Raw genomic sequence first — 26,522 nt, 5'->3', positions numbered from 1 at the left:
TATAATATTGCAATGTGACGGCGATGATGTGACAGATGACTGAGCTCGGTCAGCTGAGACGGCTAGTCACCAGGCCACACCTTTGTTGTGATCTCAGGAGGGCAATGGGCCAGCAAGGCACTTATGTAAAGCCATAATGGAAGAGCGAGATGTATGAAAGCCGCAGCAAACTCCACTACCCACAATTCTCTACGTCACACTTCTTCGGCAATTTTTCTGACATAAGCTTAGAAATGAAAGCAGACGCCTTATTGGTTGCTATGGGCGACATTTGTACTACTCGGTGTAGTATAGAGGGAATATATGTGACTTAATAGCATAGAGGAGTACGATCATATACATATATACCGCATTATGTCCTTCGGAAGTCATTATACTACAGCTTAGTGCAGTGCACAATAGAACTGTATGCCACATTACTATTCAGTCTGCATGGTGACAGCAGAAATATCGCCATGTGCAGCATCGTGAACGCCACCCCAAATACTGTATATAGAGAATAACAAGGAATGATGTCCTTTGTTCATTCATATCTATCTATATGGTATTAATAACCACTGGAAGTTTCTTTAAACATGGCGGAGTACAGAGACCTATATTCATGGTTACACGGCAGAATGACATGGCAGATATATCACCTCACCTGTCATCTGCAGGACATCGGGGAGCCTTGGTGGACATCATGACTTTGCTTCCTGCTCTTGTCATTCTGCTTGTAATATTGGGAATATAGATAACACTTATATACCATGAAACCTCTCCAGAAGACCATCTCCTTATCCAGACCAAATTTCCTGCGACAGACTTTTTATTCCACCATGTTTTATTTGTACTGTCCATCTTCATCTCAAAGAGGTTTCGCTATATTTTAATCTTCATGAATATAATTTTTTAAAGGGTTTATGCGAAGAACAATAAAGCTTACCAGTGTCTTCCCTGCACTGGATAAACTTACTAACATGTATCCAGGTGACCCTCAGCCCTGAGGACTAGACTTGCAGAGATGCGGGGTCCTTGGCCTCCCCTACTGATGCTCCATGTCTTGGTCACATGACCAATTTCCTCTTCCATTATGGACCTGCGGCAGGAGAAGAGCAGAGTCAGCGACATCATGGAGAGCCATAGCATCCGTAGGGTTGGCAGCGCACAGAGACTTCCGGCACATGGCCGCTCTCTGCAAAGGTTGTAATGGAAGGTCAGGGGGACCTGGTTATATATTAATAATGCCTTAGGCAGCGCCGGGAATGCACTACTCAGTTTTACTTTTGTCAACCTACCATAAGGTAACCTAGGCAGGTTCCTAGGTTCCTGTAAGCATGGGAATTAGTAACATGGCCAAGCACTATTTTGACCAAAGTCTAGTGGGATACATAGTATAGAGGAAGAGTATGCCAATATTAAGGCACCAATGTTGTGAGAGGCCAACAGGTTTCCATCTTAGGACGTGCACAAAGAGGATGCATAAAGAGTCCAAGGAGACATAGCAAGGGATGGGAGCATTTTCATTTTGTATGGTTCTCTCTTTCTCTTCTCATTATTTGCCCTTGCTTGGATCAAGCTCTAATAAGAAGCCAGAGATAATATACACAGTGATGTCACAGTACAGGGAAGAAATATGCAGTGATGTCATGGGACAGTGATAATTCAAACAGTGATGTCACAGTTTAGATAGAAAGGATGCAGTGATGTCACAGGACAAGGATAATGTTCAGAGTGATGTCACAGTCATAATATAAGGTACTATAAAAGCTTCAGCACAAGAATGATATACTTAGCAAAGTCACAGTACAGGGATAATGCATGTCATGGTAGTATAATAGACACACAGTGATGTCATGGTACAATAATAGACACGCAGTGATGTCATGGTACTATAAGAGACATACAGTGATGTCACAGTGCAGAGATAATGCTCACTATAATATCATAGTACAGAGATAATGCTCACAGTGATGTCATGGTACAATAATAGACACGCAGTGATGTCATGGTACTATAAGAGACATACAGTGATGTCACAGTGCAGGGATAATGCTCACAGTGCTGTCATGGTAATATAATAGACAATAGTTCAAAGATCATGTGGCATCAGAACACAAAAATTTTTTAAAAAACTCACAAAAAGTGATGTCACAGTGCAGGGATAATGCTCACAATCATATCATAGTATAGGGATAAGGCACACAGTGATGTCACAGAACAAGAATAATTTATTCAGTGATTCACAACACAATTTTACATTGATAACACCATGTTAACTTTGTGCAGGAATAATGAACACTAAACAGGTCTCTAAATACACAGTGACGTTACAAAATGGGAAAAAAATAATGATGTCATATGTGGGTATAATGCACTGCCATGTCCCATTATATTACAGTGATGTCTTGTGCTGGTATAATGTACATATGATGGCACAGCACAGGAATAATGACTAAAGGAAAAACACAGAGAAGTAATAATATACAAAGCATGTGCCCCCATGGTATAACTTAGAATAGGACCATATTCAGCTTTTCATAAACCTTTCCATTGGCTAAAGTCATTAGTAAGTGCCCTGTAGTACCTGTTATGTCGGCTGCTAAGCAGCTACTTTCATGCAGGGCATCCTTTAGTGATCCCTGGCTCGGATATAATAATTGGCCACTAATATATCTGAGCCCCAAAGATGCAGCAGAATGTGACCCCACTAGATCACTAGATCCTACTGTGACTCCAGTAGGATCTGCTCAGCTCTTATTGCCAGGGAGAGCTGTATGTGGTGACATATCACTAATGTAGGCCATTACATGTTAAGTTCTCCAGGAGTGATTACATTGATCCCTAATGTGGGGATCAATACGGAAATATGTTGCCTAGGCTATGGTCACCTTTATCATGTAGTGATTTCCCATTATGAATCTGTGCAATAATTGCTGAGCTATCGCTTTTTTTGTGAATATGCAAATGAGGTATTTGAAGTAATGAGGGCGTGGCCATTGCGCCAAAGAAGTAAACACAAATGCCATCATTGGGTTGATATGTTTGGTTCTGGGGACAGAGTCACTTTAAGGCTGGGAATAACCACAGAGTTTTACAGTCATTAGCGAATCCCTTTCACACATTGCTGAAAAATACACACAGTGGAAAAACTGTAATTTCCAAAATCATTGCGTTTTTGGAAACCGCAGCATGTCAATTATACCTATGGAAATGTTGGCGATTTCCCTATAGGTATAATGGAAGCAGAACGATCAGCTGCAAAAATTTTAGTATGATATATTTTATGTTATCGTTATTGATCAGTTCTGTCATGTGTTTGGGCTGACTGGTGACTCTATGTATCAATGAGACCAAATGAATAGGATTTATGACATTGCTTGCTGAGTCACATTGCGGTCCATTCCGGTAGACATATTTAAGAGTTTAGCTTGCTTCTAAGTTTAGCTTGTGCCTACCTTTAGCTTGCTTCTATGTTACAATAAGTCATTTGATGCTGCTTAGGATTGAATAAAGCCATCATCACCCTACCATGCAATACTTGCACCTATGTGTCAGCCAGCTAGGGTTGATATTGTGCTAGTCAAGGTGGTTTTTTCCAATCTGAGTCATGCCTAAGTCACTGTTTAAGAAAAATATACATTAGTTACAGCTATAGGAAGAAATGAACAAAGGCAATCTCCAAAATGAATGGCCTATCCTTATGATAGGTTTTGTCTATATCTGGCCACCCGGGATCATCTGATTGAAGAGCTGAAGTGCAGCATTCCCATCATTGCTTACAAGGCAAATCTCCAGGGGCGTAACTTGAGGGGACGCAGAGGGTGCAGTCACATCGGGGCCCAGGAGCCTTAGGGGGGCCATAAGCCCTGGCATCAGTATTGAGATAGCAGCTTCCATCTGGCCCATAAGCCAAGGAGACCCACAAATTACCCCTAACCACACTAATGGTATGGTCACACAGAGTTTTTTGCAGGTGGATTTTCACTTCAATGAGAGCTGTTCGCTTTTTTTTCCCGCTAGCTAGCAGACAAAAGAAGCGACATACCCTATCTTGCCGCGGATTCCGCGGTTGAGTCAGCTATGGTGTCTGCAGCTCGAGACACACTCCTGTTTAGGCCCATTCATTCGGGCCTAATCAGGAGCGGGATGACGCGACGGAATGACAATGCACTGTATCGGCATCCTGTCGCGGCTAGCCACACTAAAAAAACACACGACGGAAAAGTTTTCCACCGTATGAGCTAACCCTAAGGGTGATTGAACTTCTTAGCACCCGTAAACATCATTATCAGGATTTCGCTGTAGGGATGAGGTAGGGGGCCCCGGACAAAGGATTGCACCAGGCCCACAAGACTTGATTTACACCACTGCACAACTCTATAGGTTTGGTAGTGGCAGTGACAGGTATTACATGTCTTATCATTTCCACAGGAACAGGACTGATCTGTAATGGTCATTACTTATTAGCTACTCGTTTTCCTGGCTCTGGAAGGGCTGAAGTCAGTGAATAGTCAGTATTTCAAGGGCTACGTGCAGTAGTCTGATGATGAAAGCTTTATAACTTATAAGTTTGTCCCCTGGAGCCTTGAAATTTACCTTTGCAGACCACAGTGGAGCGCCGAAACTGTGAGTGCTGCCTCCCCTGCAGCCAACTCAGCTCTGTCCGTTGTCAGCAATCCCCTCATGGCCCCCTCTACCCACGGGTCCAATGAGGAAAATGGAGTCAGTCATTTGACCAAGGGTTGGGGAGGCAGAGAAACGATGGTTCGGCCTAACCAGCTGCATGTCGCAAAAGTAATAAATAGGGGTCCAGGGGACCAGGTCATATATTATTAATAAGGTGGTAGCAGTGCGGGGAATGCGCTGCTAAGCTTTATTATTCACTGGAAAACCCCTTTAAGATATATATACGTAAAAGTTGATTGAAGTTGGTAACTCACTTAAGCTAAGCTGTCTTAAAGGGAATGTGTCACCTATTGTTTAAATCAAGTTTTTCTGCTAAATATATTTTATTTTTTTGGCATTTTCCATGTTATTTATATTTTAAAAAATCCTAACATTTCCTGCAGTACTGACATTAGCCACAAAGTGGGATTATGTGCTTCTACTTCCTGTTCTGTAGGTGATTTCTTTGCAGCAGCCACCTACTTAGCAGCACACTGATGAAGCTCTGGCGCTTTGTGCAAAATAAGTAATGGGCTAGCACTATGTGCTGGTGTCTTCTTATGTTGCAGAGAGGTCATTGGGCCCCCTCAAGATGGTGGACCTGGTAGGAACTGCTACCTCTGCACCCCCTATAGCTATTCTCCTACTAGCATGTATATGTAGGCACAGAATCCACCAGTCACAATAGGTAAATACACAGTTTATCTACTCCTCTCTATGTACAAAGATGATCTCTGTACAGGTCACCGACCATGGCTACAAAACTGTCCCATAGAAGTCAGTAAGGTCTTCTTTAAACCATTGTGTCTATGGTCATTGGTCCATATCAATCAGGATTTTTAGGAAATTTTTTAAATATTGAAAAATAATCACCCAAAAAATGAGTTCAACATAAAAACTTGATTTAAGCAATAGATCATTCTCTCATGACACATACCCTAGCGTGCAACAGGAACGCACCCTTTGACAGTACAAGGCTACCGCACAATGCTGAGGACATTAAACTTTTTTTTGTTGTTGTTTTTTTTGGGGGGAGGGGGTCACCATTTTTCCTAGAGCTTCTGTAAATTAATACAGTGCAAAGTATAGATTACAATGAACTGCTTATACAAGTCAAACCGCTAGACTGTGTCATATTTCTGTTTTATGGAGATGAAATAATATTACTAACATTATCAAGGAGAAAATCTCAGAATGTGCAATTTTAGTAATAAGTAATGAGTTACTATTATTAACTTACACAGAAAAGCTGAAAATTACGCAGCGGATCGATCCAGTTGAGTCTGTGGAGATGGCTGTGTGCGGACTACTAGAGCAGAAGCTACAAAGGACATACTCTATATAATACTCCTTTACGTTGGCCATACACATTAGCTACTTGCTGCTGTATCACACTAAATTCAATGGGATCCACCAATAACTTCATGTGTATCGGATACCACAATGCAAGAATAAAAAAGAACATTTAGGAAAACGTTAAGGAGTATTCTCTGACCGCTTGGAGACCCATTCACTTTCTGATCAGTGTGGGTAAAGATTGGCAAAATGAAGCTTCATATGGACCATGTTGCATTGACTATCCAGTAGGTGGCCGGGACAGTGATACACCATTCATTTCTGTGATAGGAATACAGAGGTCAGGGTCAGACCTTCTGCCTTTAGAATTAGAGACATTTATGATGAGCCGGGAAACATTGTAACAAGTATGCCACAGATATGTGTCGTATAAGATGTATGTCATATAACTGACTGCCTATACAAGTCCCAGAACTTCCTGAAAGTCTGCTGATAAATCCGCATCATCATTCCTTGGCAGAAGTCAGGGACATAGCTGCAAGGGATGCAGAGGTAGCATTCGATATTGGGCCCTGAGGGGGCCACAAAGGTCACTTTACCACTATTTTAAATTTCACAAGTTGGGGGAATCCATTACAGATATTTCAATGGGGCCCAAGAGTTTGAAGTTACGCCTCTAGCAGAAGGACTAAATTCCTCACATATGGGCAAGCCAACCATTATGCACAAATATACCTTGACTTCTTACAATATCAGTTCTAATAACCCGGACCTCAGTGAAAGAAATGAAAGAATTTCCTGCAAGGTTGCTTTCCTAAAATCCATGACAACCAATAGGCCATAGATATCGGTGGAGGACCGAGAATCTGTCTGGTCTCTGTTGATCTTTAGGTTAGACGTGCTTTTGGGTGAGGGCCAAGGGTAAAAAGTGGGGCTCTGGAAGGCAAAGCCACACTCGGGTGCACTGAAAGCTGACTTGCATAGACATAAAAAGTACATTTTCTTGGCAACAATATTGTACTTTAGCAGAAAAAAGTTTTGTCACTGTGTCACTATCCCGCATTCCAATGGCCTATAAGTGGTCTTTATTGCCAGTAACACTGTTTCTAAAAAACCCTTGATAAGACTGGCATTTTATCTGTTACTTTCATTGACATTTCTTAAGGATTTCTTTTATATATCACAACGGACAGCCCCAAAACTGATAATGGGCATGGAGGACCTCAGGTATAAAGAGGCATTAAAGGAGTTAAATCAGTTTATATAAAAAAACAACTAGAGTCTCAAATAATACAAATATATAGATAAATATACTAAATTAAAAATATACACATACAATACACAGAAAGAGGGGAGACAGGTGGGGAGACCCCCACAAAATAGCGGTACAATACCGTACCCTCCCACTGGTGGAACCTACATCACTACCCCAATTAGTAAAAATATATCCAAATCGGAAAGAATGCCTGATAAATGTATATCTGATAACAAAAGGTATATATATATATATATATATATATATTATATATATATATATATATATATATATATATATATATATATATATATATTATATATATGTATATATATATGGTCTAAATAGGTAAAAATAAGTCCTCTAGCACCACAAAAACTGTGGTGATATGTTAATAAATACCATAACCTAATAGACAATAGAAAACTCCATGGTCACAAAGATGACGAAAAATACAAAAAGTATCCCCAAAGGGATCACACATACATACCCATGGCAACTGACATTATTCCCAAGGTCCAATTACAATAAATAGAAAAGGGGGAAGACGCTTAGTACAACACCAGTGGGACAGTCCAAAACGCTTGACGCACGTTTCGCCGACACCCGGCTTCGTCAGCAGGCAAGTAGTAACAAACACCGAGCATAGTTTATATATATCCCCAAGTAAGACAATAATTAGATTCACCTTTACAGAGGTCCTACAATATCTCCCGATGTGGTGCTCCACTCGTGCGCACGGCCGCGAGTCACACATGACGTCACCATGCACACGTAACGTGGCGACGTCATTGTGCTCAATTTATATAATGTTAATAAAGTTAAGCCGAACGCGCACGCATACACGCGTCGGCTGTTTCTCAATGCGAGTAGAAAAATAGAAGCGGCCACAGGAGCGGAGCACTGCTCCACCAATCGCAATATGTGCACGAATACATGACAGACACCCAAAAACAGCCTAAAATCACATCAATAGGAACAATATCTATAATTTTTTACAAAGACAAACATTCCAAAGATACAAAGTATTGCACGTTCGGCTTAACCGTATTAACGGATTTTAAAATCGATCTGGAAATCTCAAGATCGGCTCAACCCTAAGCACCAGCAATTTAGCCAAGAGAATTAAGACATGCTGGAGAAAATTCAAGAGACTTCTATCTTCAGAGTGTTATGGATTGTGAAACATGGTTCCATTACCATGGTCCCGAGACCAAATAAGAGTCCATGCAATGCACAAGGGGTCACCAATTCCAAAGAAATGTTGTGTGCAGCAGTGAGCAGGAAAGGTCATGGCAACAGTTTTTGGGATACGGAAGATGTTTTATTACTATAAATCATACCGCATAAGATAACAATTTTTGAAGACACCTATTCTTCAATATGAAGGTATTACATGAGGCAACCAAAGAAAATAATTTGGTGGGCGGGGTTTCACATGCAACCTGCCGTTTAGCTCCGCCCACCCATATTGGACTATGAAGTACAGGCAGCAGTAACTCCATTCTGTGTCCCATACAGAGACTGCCTGTGTCTGCCATAATGAACACAATTGAATTAGCTAGCCTGATAACTGGGAGAACAGAAGAAATGAAAGCAGCTCCTCTCCTCTATCTGATAGCAGGACCTAGGTCACGTGGTGTAGACACAGGAATAGCTAGAAACACAGGCTCGCTCCCTGCACTTAGCCCCTCCTCCCTCCCCCCTGAGAGCAGGCAGATACATTACTTGACTCATGAGCAGCTAAGTCAGGGCTGTGGCCACAAAGAATTGAATAAAGTAAGATAGTGGCCAAACAAAGCAGTTTTGATGAAGCAATGTATTTAGGAAAAGTCTTACATCCACATTAACAAGCAGTATAGATAGGATCCTTGTGATGGGACAACCCCTTTAATCATCTACCCTATAATCCAGACCTTAGCCATTACTTTCTCTTTTGTTACCTGAAGAAATTTATGCATGGGTAACAATTTCTTAAGGTAATGCAGTCACAGAGATGGTAACAGGGTTCCTCCGGGTGCAAGATGTCGTCTGCTATTCTGAGGGCGTCCAGTCACCAAAGGTGAAGTGGAATACATGTGTTGAAGACAAAGGGGATTACAAGTTCAATTTTCTCCATTTTGTTTTCATATTTAGGTAGATAACATATTGGACACTCCTAGTACTGATCTCCTTCATTCTAATCTTCATTCATGCCCTTTCCCAACCCTTGGTTGAACATAATGGACGTACATATTTTTTTCAACCTTATTAACCTTGTAACTATACTTGACTGTAGTTAACAACGAGAACACATAATACTCAACGCAAAAACTGTATCCGTGTACTACACGGAGTATCATAAAATGAGACACATAATAAGAGCCAAAGATCAGTCAACAGCAATATGCTGATGCTTTCCAAGTAGTAAATCTAGATATGTTATGCATCATACAGAGTACATATAAGCTAAAATATAAGCGAAAATTGTCAACATTATAAATATGGCAAATTGTTAATAAATAGCCAATATTAATGAAAATGTAAATTAGCTACGAAAATAAAATTAATACAACACAGTAATTCCTTTCTCCCTCGCTTCTTCTAAGTATTCAGGTTTCCCTTCTCCTCTATATGTTGTTTTTTCACCAGCCATCTTGAAAGGTTATAGTTGCCCATGAATATTTTATACCTCTGAGCCATATCCCGCCGGTGTAAGTGGGAGGTGACCTAGTTATGGATCTGTGCACCGGTTACAAGGATGCGGTATTCTTTATAAGTGCACAGCTTTGCAACTCTGGGGAAACAACCAGGCAGCAAGTGCTGCTATATTTAACTCTTACGTCCGGTGAAGGGCATGACTTGTATTCTCAGACCCCCTCCCCTTTCCTGTGGACAATGTAATTCTGCTATATATGTTTTTAGGTTTCATATATTTTGATAAGATTACTTGAATTTGTTTCCACAGTATTATGTTAATGATATATGCAAATGTATGTAAATTGAATAAGCTGTCACCAAATCATCCTGAATATACATCCCATGGCAGCTATGAGATGTGCCTGAGGCTCAGGGTGACAATTTCCTTAAATTGATTATTTGGAGGCCTCATACTGTGTGGGTGGCAGGTGCTGTGACATGTGCAATAAATCTGAAAAATCATCAGACAATTTGACCCAATTGACAAGAGTTAATGTGATAATCAGGTTGCATTCCATAGATGTCATTGTAAGGCCAAGGCCCTATGTAGTATTTTATTTAATTTTTGAAGCGTTTTTCTGTGTGTTTTTTTCCCTCTCTTAAATATATAGGGAAAACACTCACAAATCTTCAGCTACCAACTTTACTAGTTCTGTAAAATGCAGTGCTTTTCTTTGTACCCTAAGGTGGTTTCCCCGCACATGGTTTCGGGAAAAAAATCCACTGCAGTTTTTGTGCCGAAGCCAACAATGGTTCCAGCAGCAGGAGAAATATAAATCTTTCCTTTATAGTTTAAATCTATTTACGATAAGATAAGATAATTCTTTAATAGTCCCACCATGGGGAAATTTAGTGTGTTACAGCAGCATGGATAATACAGTAATATATTACAATAAAGAACACATACAAGGTCATAGCAGATAGAAAAGATACTAGGAGTCATAGCAACTAGGAAGAAAAAGAAAGACTTCAGGATCATTTAGTTCTCTGTGTGGAGTGATCTTCGCTTAGCCTGATGTTGATTATACAGCCTGACCTTCCATAGCGCTCCTTCTCACACTTGGGGTGAAGCAGTCGGTCACTGACAGTACTGCCCAGTGCTATCACAGTCTTATACATGGGATGGGAGTTATTCTCCAACATGGAGCTCACCACGGACAGTATCCTTCTGTCACCCACCATCTGTACTAGGTCAAGGGGGTTCCCCCGGACAGAGCTGGCCCTTCTAATCTGTCCCTGGCTGGTATGCTACTCACCCAGCAGGCCACTACAAAAAATATGGCTGATGCTACCACAGAATTGAACAAAGCCTTAAGAAGTGGCCCCTGAACTCCAAAGGCCCTCAGCCTCCTGAGCATGTAACCCTTTCTGTGCAGCACATTCAGGTGATCAGCCCAGTTCAGTTTATTATTGAGGAGCACACCCAGGTACTTACAGGTCTTGACTATCTCAATGCCTGTCCCCTGGATGTCCACCGGATTCAGAGCACATCTCCTCCTACTAAAGCCCACCACCATCTCCTTGGTCTTCCCAGCATTAATCCAGAGGTGGTTCCGCTGTTACCATTCAACAAAATCCCAGTTTAAGTCTCTGTATTCCTCGTCGTCCCCGTCTGTGATGAGGCAAAATATTGCAACCCTCCTTGGCTCAAAATTTGCATAAACAATTGCAGTGGTGTTCTTGGTAAAACACATCACACCTGATAATACACTCTCCAGCCCTTTACACCTACATGGAATGAGTCTATGCCTTGGGTCTACTTCTCGATGTCTTGTATTTCTAAGCGTAGCTTGTCATGACTCCATGCAGCTAATAGCTCATTATGTTCCTTGACTCTGCAGTCAGGTCGGATCCCTGTTGTAATTTATTGTATTTCTTAGTAGCCATTATCACATATGCGGCTTGTTAGTGGCCGATAAGAAACTAGTCATGGAAGGATATTCTGAAATGTGCCGAAGCTTCATTAAATGGAGCAGTGGAAAATGACTTGTAGCTTCTTGTACTTAAATAAGATGTCTTGTATCCTAAATGAATCCTCTAGTTAAAGATCATTTTCTATAAAATGTAGTATAATGGATATTTTTTATCAGATTAACATTGCATCTGTTAGTCACTATAATTGTAATAATAGTACGCGGTTGGCGTGCAGAGCGGTTATGTGAGCACTGGTTGCGGTGACCACACTGGTCGCTAATTCCAAGCTCACCGAATTGTCATAGGTTTCTTCAACTTGCCCTCCAACCATTAACTCGTGGTAAATCTAAGCAAACTCAACTATATCTCACTCACTTAACAATTATGAACACACAGGAAGGAAATATGTAAGTTTGTGTTATTTCATTGTAGAAAAAAAAATAAAAATATTTGGGGAGGTTTACTAATAAAAAGTTACTAATAACTTTAGAAGAAATAGTCTAAAGCATTGCATTGGGTACTGTGATAAGGATGGTGCATTTTTTGTCTGCCTTGTACCAGTCGAAATATTAGAATGGATTAGTAAATATGTCCCAATATCATATATCATTCATCCATAAGAAGACCACTGGGGTCCACCAATCTTGGGAACTGAGTTCCCATTTGATTGCACTGAAGGTCATTCACACACTATGCCGCTTCATTCAAAGTCTATGGGTCTGACAAAGAGCTTTATTCAGCTATCTCGGTCTCTCTTTTAGAGACTGAATGTAGTGTCAGGTTATATGCATCCATTCACGCAGGGGACCAGGACCCCTTTTCTTGTGATTGGTGAGGGTGATTGGACACTTACCACTTCATCTTGGAACAGGTGATAAGTTGTCATGGTGGGCAACATCTTTAGGACTGGTAAATGCCACACAGTTATACTGGTATATTAAGAATATCATTTCTTTATTTTAATAAAGCAGGCCGAGGGATCAGATCCCCAGGATGGCGCTAGTGAAAAAAAACATCCAGATGTTGTGGCATAGAGAAATTGTGGCCAGCCAAGCATACCCCCTGAATGACCATCCATGTCTACTCCATCCATTGGAGAGCTGGGTCTACCATATGGAGAACCAGTGGCTTAACTACCGCCGTAGCAGCAGAGGCAGCTGCCTCAGGGCCGCGGCCACTATGGGGTATAATACTGTGTGCAGGTACCACTATGGGGCTATAATAGAGCGCGCAGGAATGCGTAGGAGGAGGTCGGTCGAGGTTCTTCGGCGTCGTGGGGGGGGGGGGCATGTCAAAAGTTCACCACGAGGCCCCACCATTCCTAGTTACGCCACTGTGTAGAACTATTAATAGTGTCTCTCTGCTTTGCCTCTTCCAGGGGGGTCCCACATGCCATAGAGCTCTAGGTGCTTTCTTGAGACAACCCCTTTAATTTTAAGTTATCTGTTCCTTCTAAACTCAGAGGTCTGCTTATGTAATAGATACATATATTCAGGAGTTTTTTCGAGAAGAATCACCCAGGCTGTGAAGACACTGCTGTCACTTTTCATTGCCATCATATGTATAGAAAGCTTTGCCTAAGAACATCCTAATGTGGAAGTGTATTACTAAGCTGCACATGGCTGTCATCATAAGAGACTGCACCTCTCAAGGCTCATAGTTCAGAAATAACCATATAAGTGTGGCTAGAAAAATAAATCCTTGATATTCTCAGTTAATACAAGGCAGGATCAGGTTATCTATAGATCGTCATCTTCAGCATCTTCAGATATTCATTGATCTTTTATCTGTTTTGTCTTAAAAAATAGGCCATGGAAAGGGAGCTTGAAGGGGTATTGCTATCTTAGTCAAGTATCCCCTATCCACAGTGCTCAGCTATATCCAATGTTCCCATAGAAATGCTGCCAGTGGGAGCAGATTGTGGAGCAAAACTCTCCCATTGTCATGATGGGCAGGGGCCCTGCAGTTTTCAGTCTCAGTCAGTAATCTGTCCTCCACCACCAGTAAAGTAAAGTTCTCCTACCCCATGTTTCACCCATGAATCTTCCACAGAGTTTAGCATCACTATATGTAGGACTGTATGAACATCAGACACCTTCTGTATCTCTATATTATAACAAGGTTTTGCTCAGGGGTTTGTGAATGTCCCATACAATTATCGGAAAGACTCATCCATGTGCAGCCCCCTCTCCTTTCACTGCAGTCATGAACAAGGTCTCATTCTCAAGTAGATGCAAGTCCCGAAGGTGGCACCAGCATCTATCGGGAAATTATGGCATATCCTACAGATAAACTATAGCCAAAAATAGGATAGGAATACCCCTTTAAACACAATAGTCCTTTATGGATAATAAAAAGGACTGTATGTTCTAATTCACATAGAAATCAATGCATAACTCTCAACCATCCCGGATTCAGCTATACAGTTCTGGATTTTGGGTGCTGTCCCACTGTCCCTGGTAGCAGGAGGTATTCCCCTATTATGCATTAAGGGGCATTATACATGTCAAGGCCACTAACAGGGCATTATACTGTGTCAGAACACAAAGGAACTGGTTGGGATATGGTTTACTATACATAATTTGACACTCCACATGATACAGATTGTGTCCCTTTTGCAGTCCTCTGAAAGTTGGAGAGTATACAATATATAATGCTGATGCTCCAAATTAAATTAGTGGTCCATTTGCTACAATATTTCTCTACGTATACATAGGCCTTCATTTACCTGACAATGGACCAGTATACATTGGTAGTGTAGTCTGCTGTATGCAGTAAAATATACTGGGCTATATCCATTATGCATCAGTATATTTATACCGTGGCCTACCTTGGAGGTATATGGAGGCATATATTTATGTCTACACTCTAGATGCGGTATGAATAGACCTTAGTTATATCAGTTTATATAATTCTCAATCAAAACCACCAAAATATGCAAAGGTTAAAAATGTGCAGATACAGCGATATTCCTGGGATTGGGGAGACACCAAATTAAAGGGGTTATCCTCCTTTACCCTTAAGATAGACTATCAATTGTAGATCGTGGGGCACCGAAAGTTGGAATTCTCTCTGATCTAAAATTGATGTAGTCTGAAGTATTGTGTTCATTTATGTTAAGTGTCGCAGGCGTGACTGGTCCATAGTCCTGATATATGTATATATATATATATATATATATATATATATATATATATATATTGTGAAACAGACTTCTATTTGTCTAAATTCTATCATATAAGAATTTTTAGGATTCCTCCTGGAGTGGCAATGAATACTGGCAGAACAGCGCTGCTGGAAGTAGATTTTAGCCCGTGGGGAAATATGCAGGTTTCTTAGTAACACAATAATGCAATGAATGCAGTCCTATGAGAATTTCAGCTACTGACTAACACAAGTATTGCCTGTATAGACTGCATGTAGAGGATGGAAAGAACTTATTGTTACACAGAATCAAATCTAGGTGTAAAAAAATAGCGGTAAATTAATTATCGCTATGTGTTATGGATTTCACTATGTATTCAGTGTCAAAAAGTAATCTTTATATAATAAATGACAATGTAAAAATGTCATTATACATAGCGGGGACTGATATAGGAGGGTCTCACAATACAATGAAGAAGCCCTATGCTGTGTCTAATGCTGAACTGAGTCATTGCAGCTTAGATCTCATTCAAGTGAATAGGAGCTGATCTGCAATACCCAGGCCTGACCACTACACTGAGAACAGCGCTGTCTGCTTCCTCATCTATTCTCTGTGTATAAGCTGATCGTAGGGGGTGTCAGACCCCACATATTGATGACATACCCCTAGAATAGGTCAGGGAATTTTTTTTAGCCTGGAAAATTCCTTTAATCTGTAAAATATATGTTTGGCAGTAGTTTAATGTGTTACTGTGATTTATTTTCCAGGCATCCGATCATGGGACACAGACCTCATTGAATGCAACTTAGATCAAGAACTAAAGCTTTTTGTATCCCGTCATTCAGCGAGATTCTCCCCAGAAGTTAGAGGTGAGTGCTCCAGAAATGAAGAGAATCCTCTGCATTGTCTGATTCTGTGCACTAGAAGGGATCGATCATACAGTGTTCTTGGGACAAAAACATGACAAACCTGCAGTATTATGGATTATGTTCTTACCAAAGGCCGTACAGCTCTGACTGACCTCAATGAATCTTGATAACATCTGAGACTTTTGAGCTGACACTATTCTTGGTGCCACAAAACATATGACATACAACGTATCATTAAAGCTAGTGCTACACGGCGATTTTGGCTGCATCCCCTGTCACGGGACCGAAGATCACAGGGTCACTCTGCTACTTCTTTATTCATGAGAGCATAGTGACCCTGACTTCTAGTTACCAAAAAGTTGAACAATGAAGTTGCGGCATTCTGCATAGTGTCTAATAGTAATCTATATGTATCTTCAGTAACAGGAAAAAGCGTCTGTGGGGTTGGTAAGGAAAAGGCAATTCAAGGACTTACAAATGATTGTTATTATATGTGTGATTTAGTGCAGAATCTCCAGGTCTGGTGCTAAATAGGTCATCCATTGTGTAGTGGATTGTTGAATGTGACTAATCCCAAGTCCTATTGTTAGATGAGAATAATGCACTGCATATAAACACGTCTAGTATTAGATGCATGGGCTATAGCCATTCACGTCTCTCACCTGCAAGAATCTGCTTTATACAATGTACATTGGAAATGAGGAGACGTTTTATCTGATAACATTCATCCATCATCCATTCATGAATCCATCTGCCAGTATCATCACTGAAAAATTCAGCAATCTTTAGGAACTATACTATACTGGAGTTCGGGATGTGCCTACTTACACGCAGATGAAGTTGCACACATGAAGATATTTCAGATTATTATTTTATTTTTTTAATTGTATGTGAACTTTGATTCATCACTTAGTATGTCCCCATTAGCTCATAAAAGACCCTTGGGAGACATTCATTTTTCTCATTGTATAGTTTTGCACTGTAAGACTAGATTCACACCAGCGTTCAAACTCCATTTGGAGTTTCCATCCCCGAATCTGCTTGAAAAATGCATTTTTCGGGTGGAAACCCGGCAGACCTCATAAGACAATAATGGGGTCCAGCAGGTTTCAGCCCAGTCACCCGATTTGCACGAATAACCGCTTTTTAACCGGATTAGTTTTTCGTTCTTCAAGCCCCCAAGCGGACCCAAAGAATGGAAAGCTGAACGCTAGTGTGAACATAGTGTAACTGGGACATGACTTTTATTCACTCATTTAAGAGCATTGTATTAGCGCTATGTAGTGTGTAAAGGAGAAGGCAGAAGTAATAAACTCCTTCCATCCTCCCCAGGGTCCAGACAACCGGAGACCTGACCTGCTTTTGCTAGACTGCAGGAGCAAGAGAGTTAACTGCAGAAACTCCATAAGACGTGCTGCGGCATTAGGACTTGTATCGCCTGATGTCTAAAGATAGCCGGCTAAAGAGAATGACTTCCTATCATCATAGGTGTTAGGCATTGTGTGATGAGACATTGTATCATTTATATCAGCTTTTTATTTTCTTGTGGCTATCCAAAATACAAAAAATTATGAGCTATTCCAATTGTCATACGCCACTGAAGTATACGCTGTAGTCTGTCATCTCCTATTATATACAGCTCACTTGTCAGGTTTGCTGTATAGATTGGTATAGGGTCAGCAGAGCCATCTCATTATCACATCTCTATTGTGCTGCCTGAGGCTTGAATAAGGCAGGACACCAATATATCTACACACAGCAGCTCCGTTGTCATTACCTGGTTTACTGGGTGATGCCTCATTCACATCTGCGTTCAGTATTATGTTCGGAAAAACCACATAGGACCTCCCGAACGGACTACCGAATGCACTTGCAAGCAGTGTGCAGTGAAAGCACACGTACCCCATAGACTATAATGGGTTCCATGTGCTTTCTGCGTTCTGCCCGCATGAATCATGCGGACATGAAAGTAGATCACAAAGTACTTTTCTGTCCGCATATTCCGTGCGGACAACGCGCAAAGAGCACACAGACCCCATTATAGTCTATGGGGTCTCTGTGCTTTCTGCACACCGCTTGCCAATGCATTTGGTATTCCATTCAGGGGGGTCCCCATGCGAACTCCCCGAACAGATTACCAAGCGCAGATGTGAATGAGGCATAAGGAATATACAAACATGACAGTGGAGGTGGCTCGTATGCTTTGTAATAGTGAGATCAGACAGCCATGCAAGCACCATGCGACGTGCATTACACAAGTCTGGAATAATGGCCAGAAAAAAGGTGAAGACGCCTCAAATTCAAAATTGTCAAAAGAAAATGCGTTTCCGCTGCGGTTTACCTGCAGCATTTTTTTGCTTCGTGGGGCCTTAGTCTAACATTATTTTTCTTACATATTTGCATTCCCTTTAAAGCTTCCATATTGATAACTCTTTGGCAGTCCCAGTATACTGTAAATGCAGCTGTACCGTGCTATGTTTGTAGAGCCACATAGAGGAGTGCTAGTATCTGCTACACATCCACAGCTGCTGCGCTCCAGATTTACGCTATTTAGAGATGAGCGAACACTAAAATGTTCGAGGTTCGAAATTCGATTCGAACAGCCGCTCAATGTTCGTGTGTTCGAACGGGTTTCGAACCCCATTATAGTCTATGGGGAACAGATACTCGTTAAGGGGGAAACCCAAATCCGTGTCTGGAGGGTCACCAAGTCCACTATGACACCCCAGGAAATGATGCCAACACCTCTGGAATGACACTGGGACAGCAGGGGAAGCATGTCTGGGGGCATCTAACACACCAAAGACCCTCTATTACCCCAACATCACTGCCTAACAACTACACACTTTCCACATTCAAAAAAACCTCTATCAAAGTGGGAAAATACCTGGAAACCTTCTTTACTCCCCAAATGGATGGACACAAACCCCAATTTAAGCTCAACAAACAGTAACAACCACCCCTTTAAATCACGTTCCCCATGACAACCACAAATGGAATAGGCAATGGGAATTCCAAAAGCCCTCACCCTTAACTGTCATTTTGAGTGTGTGTGTGTGTGTGTGTGTGTGTGTGTGTGTGTGTGTGTGTGTGTGTGATGTGGTAAGACCTTCCAAAATTCACTTTTCTAGCCCTTAACATGAGCCCTTCCAAACAAAGTTACATGACCTTAAGCTGAGCTACCAGCAGAGATTGAGGCCCTTGGCATGAGTAGAGCCTTGCACCAGCAGTGTTTTTGGCACTTAGGGTGAGTTGAGCCTTGTACCAGCGTGTGTCCCTTAACATCAGGCGGGCCCTAAGTTCTGCGCTTTGCACAAAAGTTCCACATTAACTAGGCTGAATGGTACAAAGATTAGTAGGCCCGAGAACCAGGAACAGGTCTTGCAATGGCTGTCGGATAACGCTTAAAGCACATTGTCCACCAGCCAGTCAGCCTCTACCTCCTCTTACCCAACAGTCTTGTCCTCCTTCCACCCAAAATTCCCAATCTTCTCAGAACAATAACCCCAACTGTCCCTGCTCCCCAGAGCTGTTCTCCCTTCCTTTGACTGTACCGCAACCTGCCCCTCCATTTCGCGATTCCACGGACCTAACAGACGAGTATCTGTGTCCAGATGCTCAAACACTAGAGTCTCCTCCATTCCATCTCCGGTCGATTTGGTGGCGGATGACCAGCAACCCACCCTCATCGACGACGATGAGACGCAGTTGCTGTCAGGGCAGCCAGTTGACATGCGCATTGTGCAGGAGGAGGAGGCGAGACAGGAGTTGGAAGAGGAGGTGGTGGACGACGAGGACACCGACCCCACCTGGACAAGGCAGATGTCAAGCTGGGAAAGTAGTGTGGATGTTGAGGCAGGTGCAGCACCAAAAAGGGTAGCTAGAGGCAGAGACATGTCCAGAGGCAGAGGTCAGCTGCTTTGCCGAAGCCAGGCCAGACCCGGAATGTCCGAAGATGTTCCCTTTTGTACCCAGCCCAGAAAAACTCCCCCATCGAGGGCACGTTTCTTGAAGGTGTAGAGTTTTTTCAAGGAATGCGCCGAGGACAGATATAGTGTCGTCTACACAATTTGCCTCTCGAAATCGAGTAGGGGCCCTGAGAAGAGCAACCTGTCCACCACTTCAATGCACCGTCATTTGGAATCCAAGCAATGGAATCAGTGGCAGGCAGCAACGGCAGGACAAACGTCGCCCGCCGTTCATGCCACTGCCTCTGCTCACAGTGCTGGCGATGCACTCCAGAGGACGAGCCAGGACATCACTTTATCTGCCTCCGCCACTTTGTTGACTTCTCCCTCATCCTCCCCTGTTTCTGTCTTATCTCCTTCTCCTGCACCATCAAAGGCACCATCAGGCGCTTCTTTACAACAACCCACCATCTCTCAGACATTGGAGCGCCGGCAGAAATACACCGCTAACCACCCACCCACGCAAGCCTAGAACGCCAACATCGCTAAACTGCTGGCCCAGGAGAGGTTGGCGTTCCGGCTTGTTGAAACTCCCGCCTTCCCGGACCTGATGGCAACTGTGGCACCTCACTATGCCGTCCCTAGCCGTCTCAACTTCTCCCGGTGTGGCGTCCCCGCCTTGCACCAGCACGTGTCACTCAACATCAGGTGGGCCCTTAGTTCCGCGCTTTGCTGCAAGGTCCACTTGACCACCGACACTTGGACAAGCGCCTGTGGTCAGGGATGCTGCAGTGCTTATCTTTAATGACAGGCAGGGTGAATGTGGTGGAGTCTGTTCCCCGGGTGCAAACTGGGGTGGCCTATCTCCTCTCCCAGGCCAAAATTCATGGCAGGAGTAGACTGAAACCCTACGACGCTGCAACCTCCACCACAGCTACTAGCGGCAAACGCTAAAACACTGGTGTGGGGAGACGTCAGCAGGCGGTGCTGAAGCTCATCAGCTTGGGGGACAGACAGCACAGTGCCTCCGAGGTCAGGGATGCCATCCTGGCTGAGATGGCATTTTTTTTTCCCTGCTACACCTGGGGCCTGGCATTTTTACGCCTGTGATAATGGCTGGAACCTGGTAGCGGCTCTGGAGCTTGCCAGCCTCCAACACGTTCCATGTTTGGCCCACGTCTAACCTAGTGGTGCAAAGTTTTTTAAAAACATACCCAAATGTACCGAAGCTACTGTTGAAAATGCGGCGCTTGTGCGCCCACTTTTGCAAGTGCACAGGAGTCGCTGCTAGCCTAAAAACACTCTAGCAAGGCCTACATCTGTCCAAACACAGGCTGTTGTCCGTCATTCACACACGCTGAAACCCTACAATACCATATCTTGAGCAGGGTGTGTGAGCTGCACAGACCTTTGATGGAGTTCCATCTACAAAACCCAAGGGTTCCTCAAAGTCAGCAACCAAAGTTTCTGCACCATGAGTTTCCAGGGGTGGCAGAGTTATGGCTAGGGGAAGAGGCATGGATAGGGATGATGTCTAGGGGCAAAAGCAGTGTGGATGTGGAGGCAAGCTAAGCAGGAAAAACTGGGGGTACAAGCTAAGGCATGGACTGGGGTGATGTCTAGGGGCAAAAGCAGTGTGGATGTGGAGGCAAGCTAAGCAGGAAAAACTGGGGGTACAAGCTAAGGCATGGACTGGGGTGATGTCTAGGGGCAAAAGCAGTGTGGATGTGGAGGCAAGCTAAGCAGGAAAAACTGGGGGTACAAGCTAAGGCATGGACTGGGGTGATGTCTAGGGGCAAAAGCAGTGTGGATTTGGAGGCAAGCAAAGCAGGGAAAATGGTGGCTAGAGGCAAAGGGATGTCCATAGGCAGCAAGGGCAAAGATGCAAAACTCTCCCGTTTCAAGAATTTTCCTGACTTGTTTCCCCACAAAACATTCCTGGGAGGAGGGCTGAAACACCACCCTCCTCCTCCTCCGCTGTTAGATTTACCCCAGCTACGAGCTGAAAACGCTGCAACACTGGTGTGGGGAGACGTCAGCAGGCTGGGCTGAAGCTCATCAGCTTGGGAGACGGACAGCACACTGCCTCTGAGGTCAGGGATGCCATCCTGGATGAGATGGCAATTTGTTTATCCCCGCTGCCCCTGGGGCCAGGTTTTTTAGCTTGTTGGAGGGCTCTGGAGCTTGCCAGCCTCCAACACGTTCCATGCCTGGCCCACATGTTCAATGTAGTGGTGCAATGATTTTTAAAAACATACCCCAAATTAGCTGAGCTAAGGGTGAAAGTGCGGCACTTGGACACCCACTTTCCCAAGTCTACAGTACCTGGAGCTAGCCGCAATACACTCCAGCAAGGCCTACATCTGCCTGAAGCACCTACTGTTGTGCGAGGTCACCACACGCTCTAACCCTAGATACCGTATGTTCAGCAGGGTGTGTGAGCAGCAGAGACCTTTGATGGAGTACCAGCTACAAAACCCAAGGGTTCCTCAGAGTCAGCTCCCTCACTTTCTGCACCATGAGTTTCCATGGGTGGCAGACTTATGGCTAGAGGCACAGGCATGGATAGGGGTGATGTGTAGGGGCAAAAGCAGTGTGGATGTGGAGGCAAGCTAAGCAGCAAAAACTGGGGGTACAAGCAGCCGGTGACATCATCACTGACAAGCACAGCTGTCTGTCAGCTGACAGGCTGACTTTCACCAAAATGAACAGACAATGGATAGACTCATCATATACATGTCAGTTACATGACAAATTTAGTGCAATTTGCAAGTCCAAGATGGTTTGGAGATCTGCGGAGAGGAATCTCACCACCTCTTGCGGGTGCCATCATTTGGAAGGCAAGCCCTGGGCTCAGTGGGTGAGAGCAAGCGCAGGATAATCGTCGTTTGGCCTGGCGGCCACTGCCTCTTCCACTGTTGACAGGGCTGGCGCTGCAGTCCAGACCAGGAGCCAGGACACCTCCACATCTGCCTCTGACACTTTGGGGAGTTCACCCTTATCCTCACCTTTTCCTGCCATTTCTCCTTTTGCCCGCGCCATCATGCGCCTCTTCCCAGCAACTCCCCATCTCCCAAGCCTTTCATTTCATGCTAAAGTACAGCGCAACCCACCCACATGCCCAAGGCTTCAACGGCCTCATCTCAAGAAATCTGGCCCAGGAGATGTTGGAATCCCGGCTGGGGGACACTCTGCCCTTTTTGGGCAGAGTGTCTACTGCGCCACCGCACTGTGCCGTCCACACCAGCACTTTCCCCCAAACATGAGGCGGTCCCTAAATTCAGCGCTTAGCCCTAAAGTTCCATGTGACCAGTTACGAATGGACAAGTGCATGCGGACAGGGACGCTACCTTTCAATTTGGGCACAGTGGTTGAATGTAGTTGAGGCGTGGACCGGGTCGCAAAATGTGGTGGCCTGACTTGTCTCCCCACACAACATTCCTGGGAGGAGGGCTGAAACACCACCCTCCTCCGCTGTTAAATTGACCCCAGCTACGAGCTGGAAACGCTGCAACACTGGTGTGGGGAGACGTCAGCGGGCCGTGCTGAAGCTCATCAGCTTGGGGGCCAGACAGCACACTGCCTACAAAGTGAGTCATGCCATCCTCGATGAGACGGCAATGTGGTTTTTGCCACTGCACCTGGGCCCAGGCATGTTGTCATGTGTGATAATGGCCGTAACCTGGGATTGGCTCTGTAGCTTGGCAGCCTGCAACATATTCCATGCCTGGGCCACGTTTTTAACTCATTGCTGCTAATCTTTCGAAAAAGGTACCCCAATGTTCCTGAGCTACTGGTGAAAGTGTGGCGCTTGTGCGGATAGTTTTTAAAGTGTATAGTTGCCGCTGCTAGCCTCTATGCACTCCTACAACGCCTGTACCTGCTGGAACAACGGCTGTTGTGCGACGTCTCCACACTGCTGGCACTAAACATATCATGTGTTGAGCAGAGTGTGTGAGCAGCACAGACCTTTGATGTAGTTCCAACTCCAAAACCCTCGGGTTCGTCAAAGTCAACTCCCTCAGTTGCTCAACCATGAGTGGCCATGGGTGGCAGACTTATGTGAAATCCCATCCCATCCATTGCACTGGACACGAAACATTAGCATGCGCTCAGCACAACTTCGGATATGGCAGATGCGTTAAGCAGGGTGCAGGGTACAACACAGACCAGGCCCGAGCACCAGGAACAGGTGTTAGAAATACTGCAGCATCTGCCATTTCCTTCCAATTTTGGGGTTTTGGACCCGCCACCGACTTGTCTGGACCTAAGTGGGGATCATGAGACACAGTTGCCATCAAGGCAAGCTGTGGTCATGTGCGGTTTGCAGTAAGGGGGCAGTGCGCAATTGGAAGAGGAGTTGGTGGATGACGAGGCCACCGACCCCACATGGACAGGGGTGATGTCTAGGGGCTAAAGCAGTGTAGATGTAGAGGGAAGCTAAATCAACAAAAAACCTGGGTAGAAGCAAAGGCATAAACTGGGGTGATGTTTAGGGGTGAAAGCAGAGTAGATGTGGAGGGAAGCTAAGCAGCAAAAACAGTGGGTAGAAGCAAAGGCATGCAAAACTCTACCCTGTTGGAAGACTTATTCCTAGGTCTGGAACACGTTAATGGCCCCCCTGGACAAATTACTGCCACTCAGGGGCCTAGTGTCACCAGGAGGGACAAGTATAGGCGCATGTTGTGGGAATACCTGGCCGACACCAGCTCTGTCCTCTCCGATCCCTCTGTGCTCTACAGCCTAAACTTATTTTCTCATCTTTTTTTCTGAACTGCACATCTCTTGCCTGCTTCCTTTGGGATCTTAGAAATGGTGGTCCACTTCCACAGATGGTAACTTCAATAGACAGTGTAACGGGAGTAGCTGAGGGATCGCTGTCTTAACCACTTTTTGGCACAAAATTAACTTCCAAAGCCAAATATGGTGCAAGTATATGATGCAAGGACACCTACACACCTATCTCTGACACATTGGGGAGTTCACCCTCATGCGCCCTTTTGGCCTGCACCATCATGCGCCTCTTCCCAGCCACTCCACATTTCCCAAGCTTTTCATTGCAGGCAGAAGTACAATACAACCCACCCCCATGCCCAAGCCTGTAACAGCCTCATCGATAAACTGCTGGCCCTGGAGATGTTGGTGTTTGTTTATGCTTCTGGAGACCCAGGCCTTCCGTCAGCAGATGGCAGCTGGGGCACCTCCCTATGCTGGGCCTAGCCGTTACTACTTCTCTTGGTGTGCTGTCTCTGCCTTGCGCCTGCATGTGTCCCATAACATCAGTCGGGCCCAGAGCTCTGCGCTTTGCTGCAAGGTCCACTTGACCACCGACACATGGACAAGCGCCTGTGGTCAGGGATGCTGCAGTGCTTATCTTTAATGACAGGCAGGGTGAATGTGGTGGAGTCTGTTCCCCGGGTGCAAACTGGGGTGGCCTATCTCCTCTCCCAGGCCAAAATTCATGGCAGGAGTAGACTGAAACCCTACGAAGCTGCAACCTCCACCCCAGCTACTAGCGGAAAACACTGTAACACTGGCATGGGGAGATGTCAGTAGGCCGTGCTGAAACTGATCAGCTTGGGGGACAGACAGCACAGTGCCTCCGAGGTCAGGGATGCCATCCTGGCTGAGATGGCATTTTTTTTTCCCTGCTACACCTGGGGCCTGGCATTTTTGCGCCTGTGATAATGGCTGGAACCTGGTAGCAGATCTGGAGCTTGCCAGACTCAAACACGGTCCACGCATGGCCCACGTTTTCCAACTTGTTGGTGCCATGTTTCTTTGAAACCTACACCATTGTGCCTGATATACAGGTCAAAGTGGGGCCATTTTCGTAAGTGAGAACTAGCCTCTGCTAGGCAGAAAACATTCAGAGCACACTCCTCTCATCTTCGCACCGTTGGCTGGCGGAGGAAGACGAGGGGGTTGGAGTGGCATCTGATGTCCCTATCCCACACGAGGCTAGAGGGTGCACTTCAGTGCATCCCATTGCTTCACCACAAATGGTGTGAAGGGGAGTGGAAAATGGAGGAAATGGAGAGTGACCCTTACAGTTGGGGCCAGCAAAGGCATGCCAAGTAACACACTGGCACACATGGCTGACTTCATCTTGGGTTGCTTTTCAACACATATTTCACATCATGAAGAACAAATAATACTGGATTTTTTCAAGCCTCGAACCCCGGTCTAGGTCTAATGTCTGTTCCTTTCTTATATTAGGGGAGAGGGAAAAAAAATTACTTCAGTGATACGTTTAGCGTACATAGACTGACTATTAATGTGTATCCCACTTAGTGTTGTTAGGGTTACACACCGTCACAACCTGGCTAAAGCTTCTATAGCTGTTAATAAAGTCAACATAACTTTACGGTATCCAAAAAGACAGCTGGTACCGACAGAGAGCAAGACAAATGTCACCCAAAGCTGTGAGCTCTGAACACCCACAGTGACTTTGGCGTCATCATCATTATAAGGGAGTGGGTGGTAATAAATAACTTGGCAGTGCCTAAAACCCAAAAAGCTTATACAACTATATTTACATTAAGATACACAAATGAAACTTTTCAGTAGCATGTCATGAGACAAGCTGATAAGCTCTTCCTTTGTGCAGTGCTATTTGAAAGTTAAACGCTGCCTTTATTTTAATTCTGGAGAAGGTGCAGACATTAGATTTAGAACATGTTGTCTTCATTGTCCAAATCCTCTATATAGGTAACGCGTTTTTCGGGCCGAGCTGTCTGGGAACGAGCTGGTGCAGCACTGACAACCTGGGTGAATATGGCAAGAGCCTGAGATGTAGGGTGAATGAA

General features: G+C 44.2%; 1 protein-coding gene across 1 annotated transcript in view; it reads left to right on the top strand.

The window, feature by feature from the left end:
• MAP1B (microtubule associated protein 1B) overlaps window positions 1-26,522 on the top strand; it is a 62,170-nt gene that overhangs the window by 1,881 nt on the left and 33,767 nt on the right. The window contains exon 2 of the mRNA XM_075270490.1: window positions 15,704-15,805. Coding sequence (XP_075126591.1) covers window positions 15,704-15,805 — 102 coding nt within the window. The remainder of the gene's footprint in view (window positions 1-15,703; window positions 15,806-26,522) is intronic.

Source organism: Leptodactylus fuscus, chromosome 1 (genome assembly GCF_031893055.1).
Source record: "Leptodactylus fuscus isolate aLepFus1 chromosome 1, aLepFus1.hap2, whole genome shotgun sequence".
Taxonomy (NCBI): Eukaryota; Metazoa; Chordata; class Amphibia; order Anura; family Leptodactylidae; genus Leptodactylus; species Leptodactylus fuscus.
The sequence above is the reverse complement of the archived record's forward strand: the minus strand, read 5'-3'. Positions and strand labels throughout refer to the sequence as shown.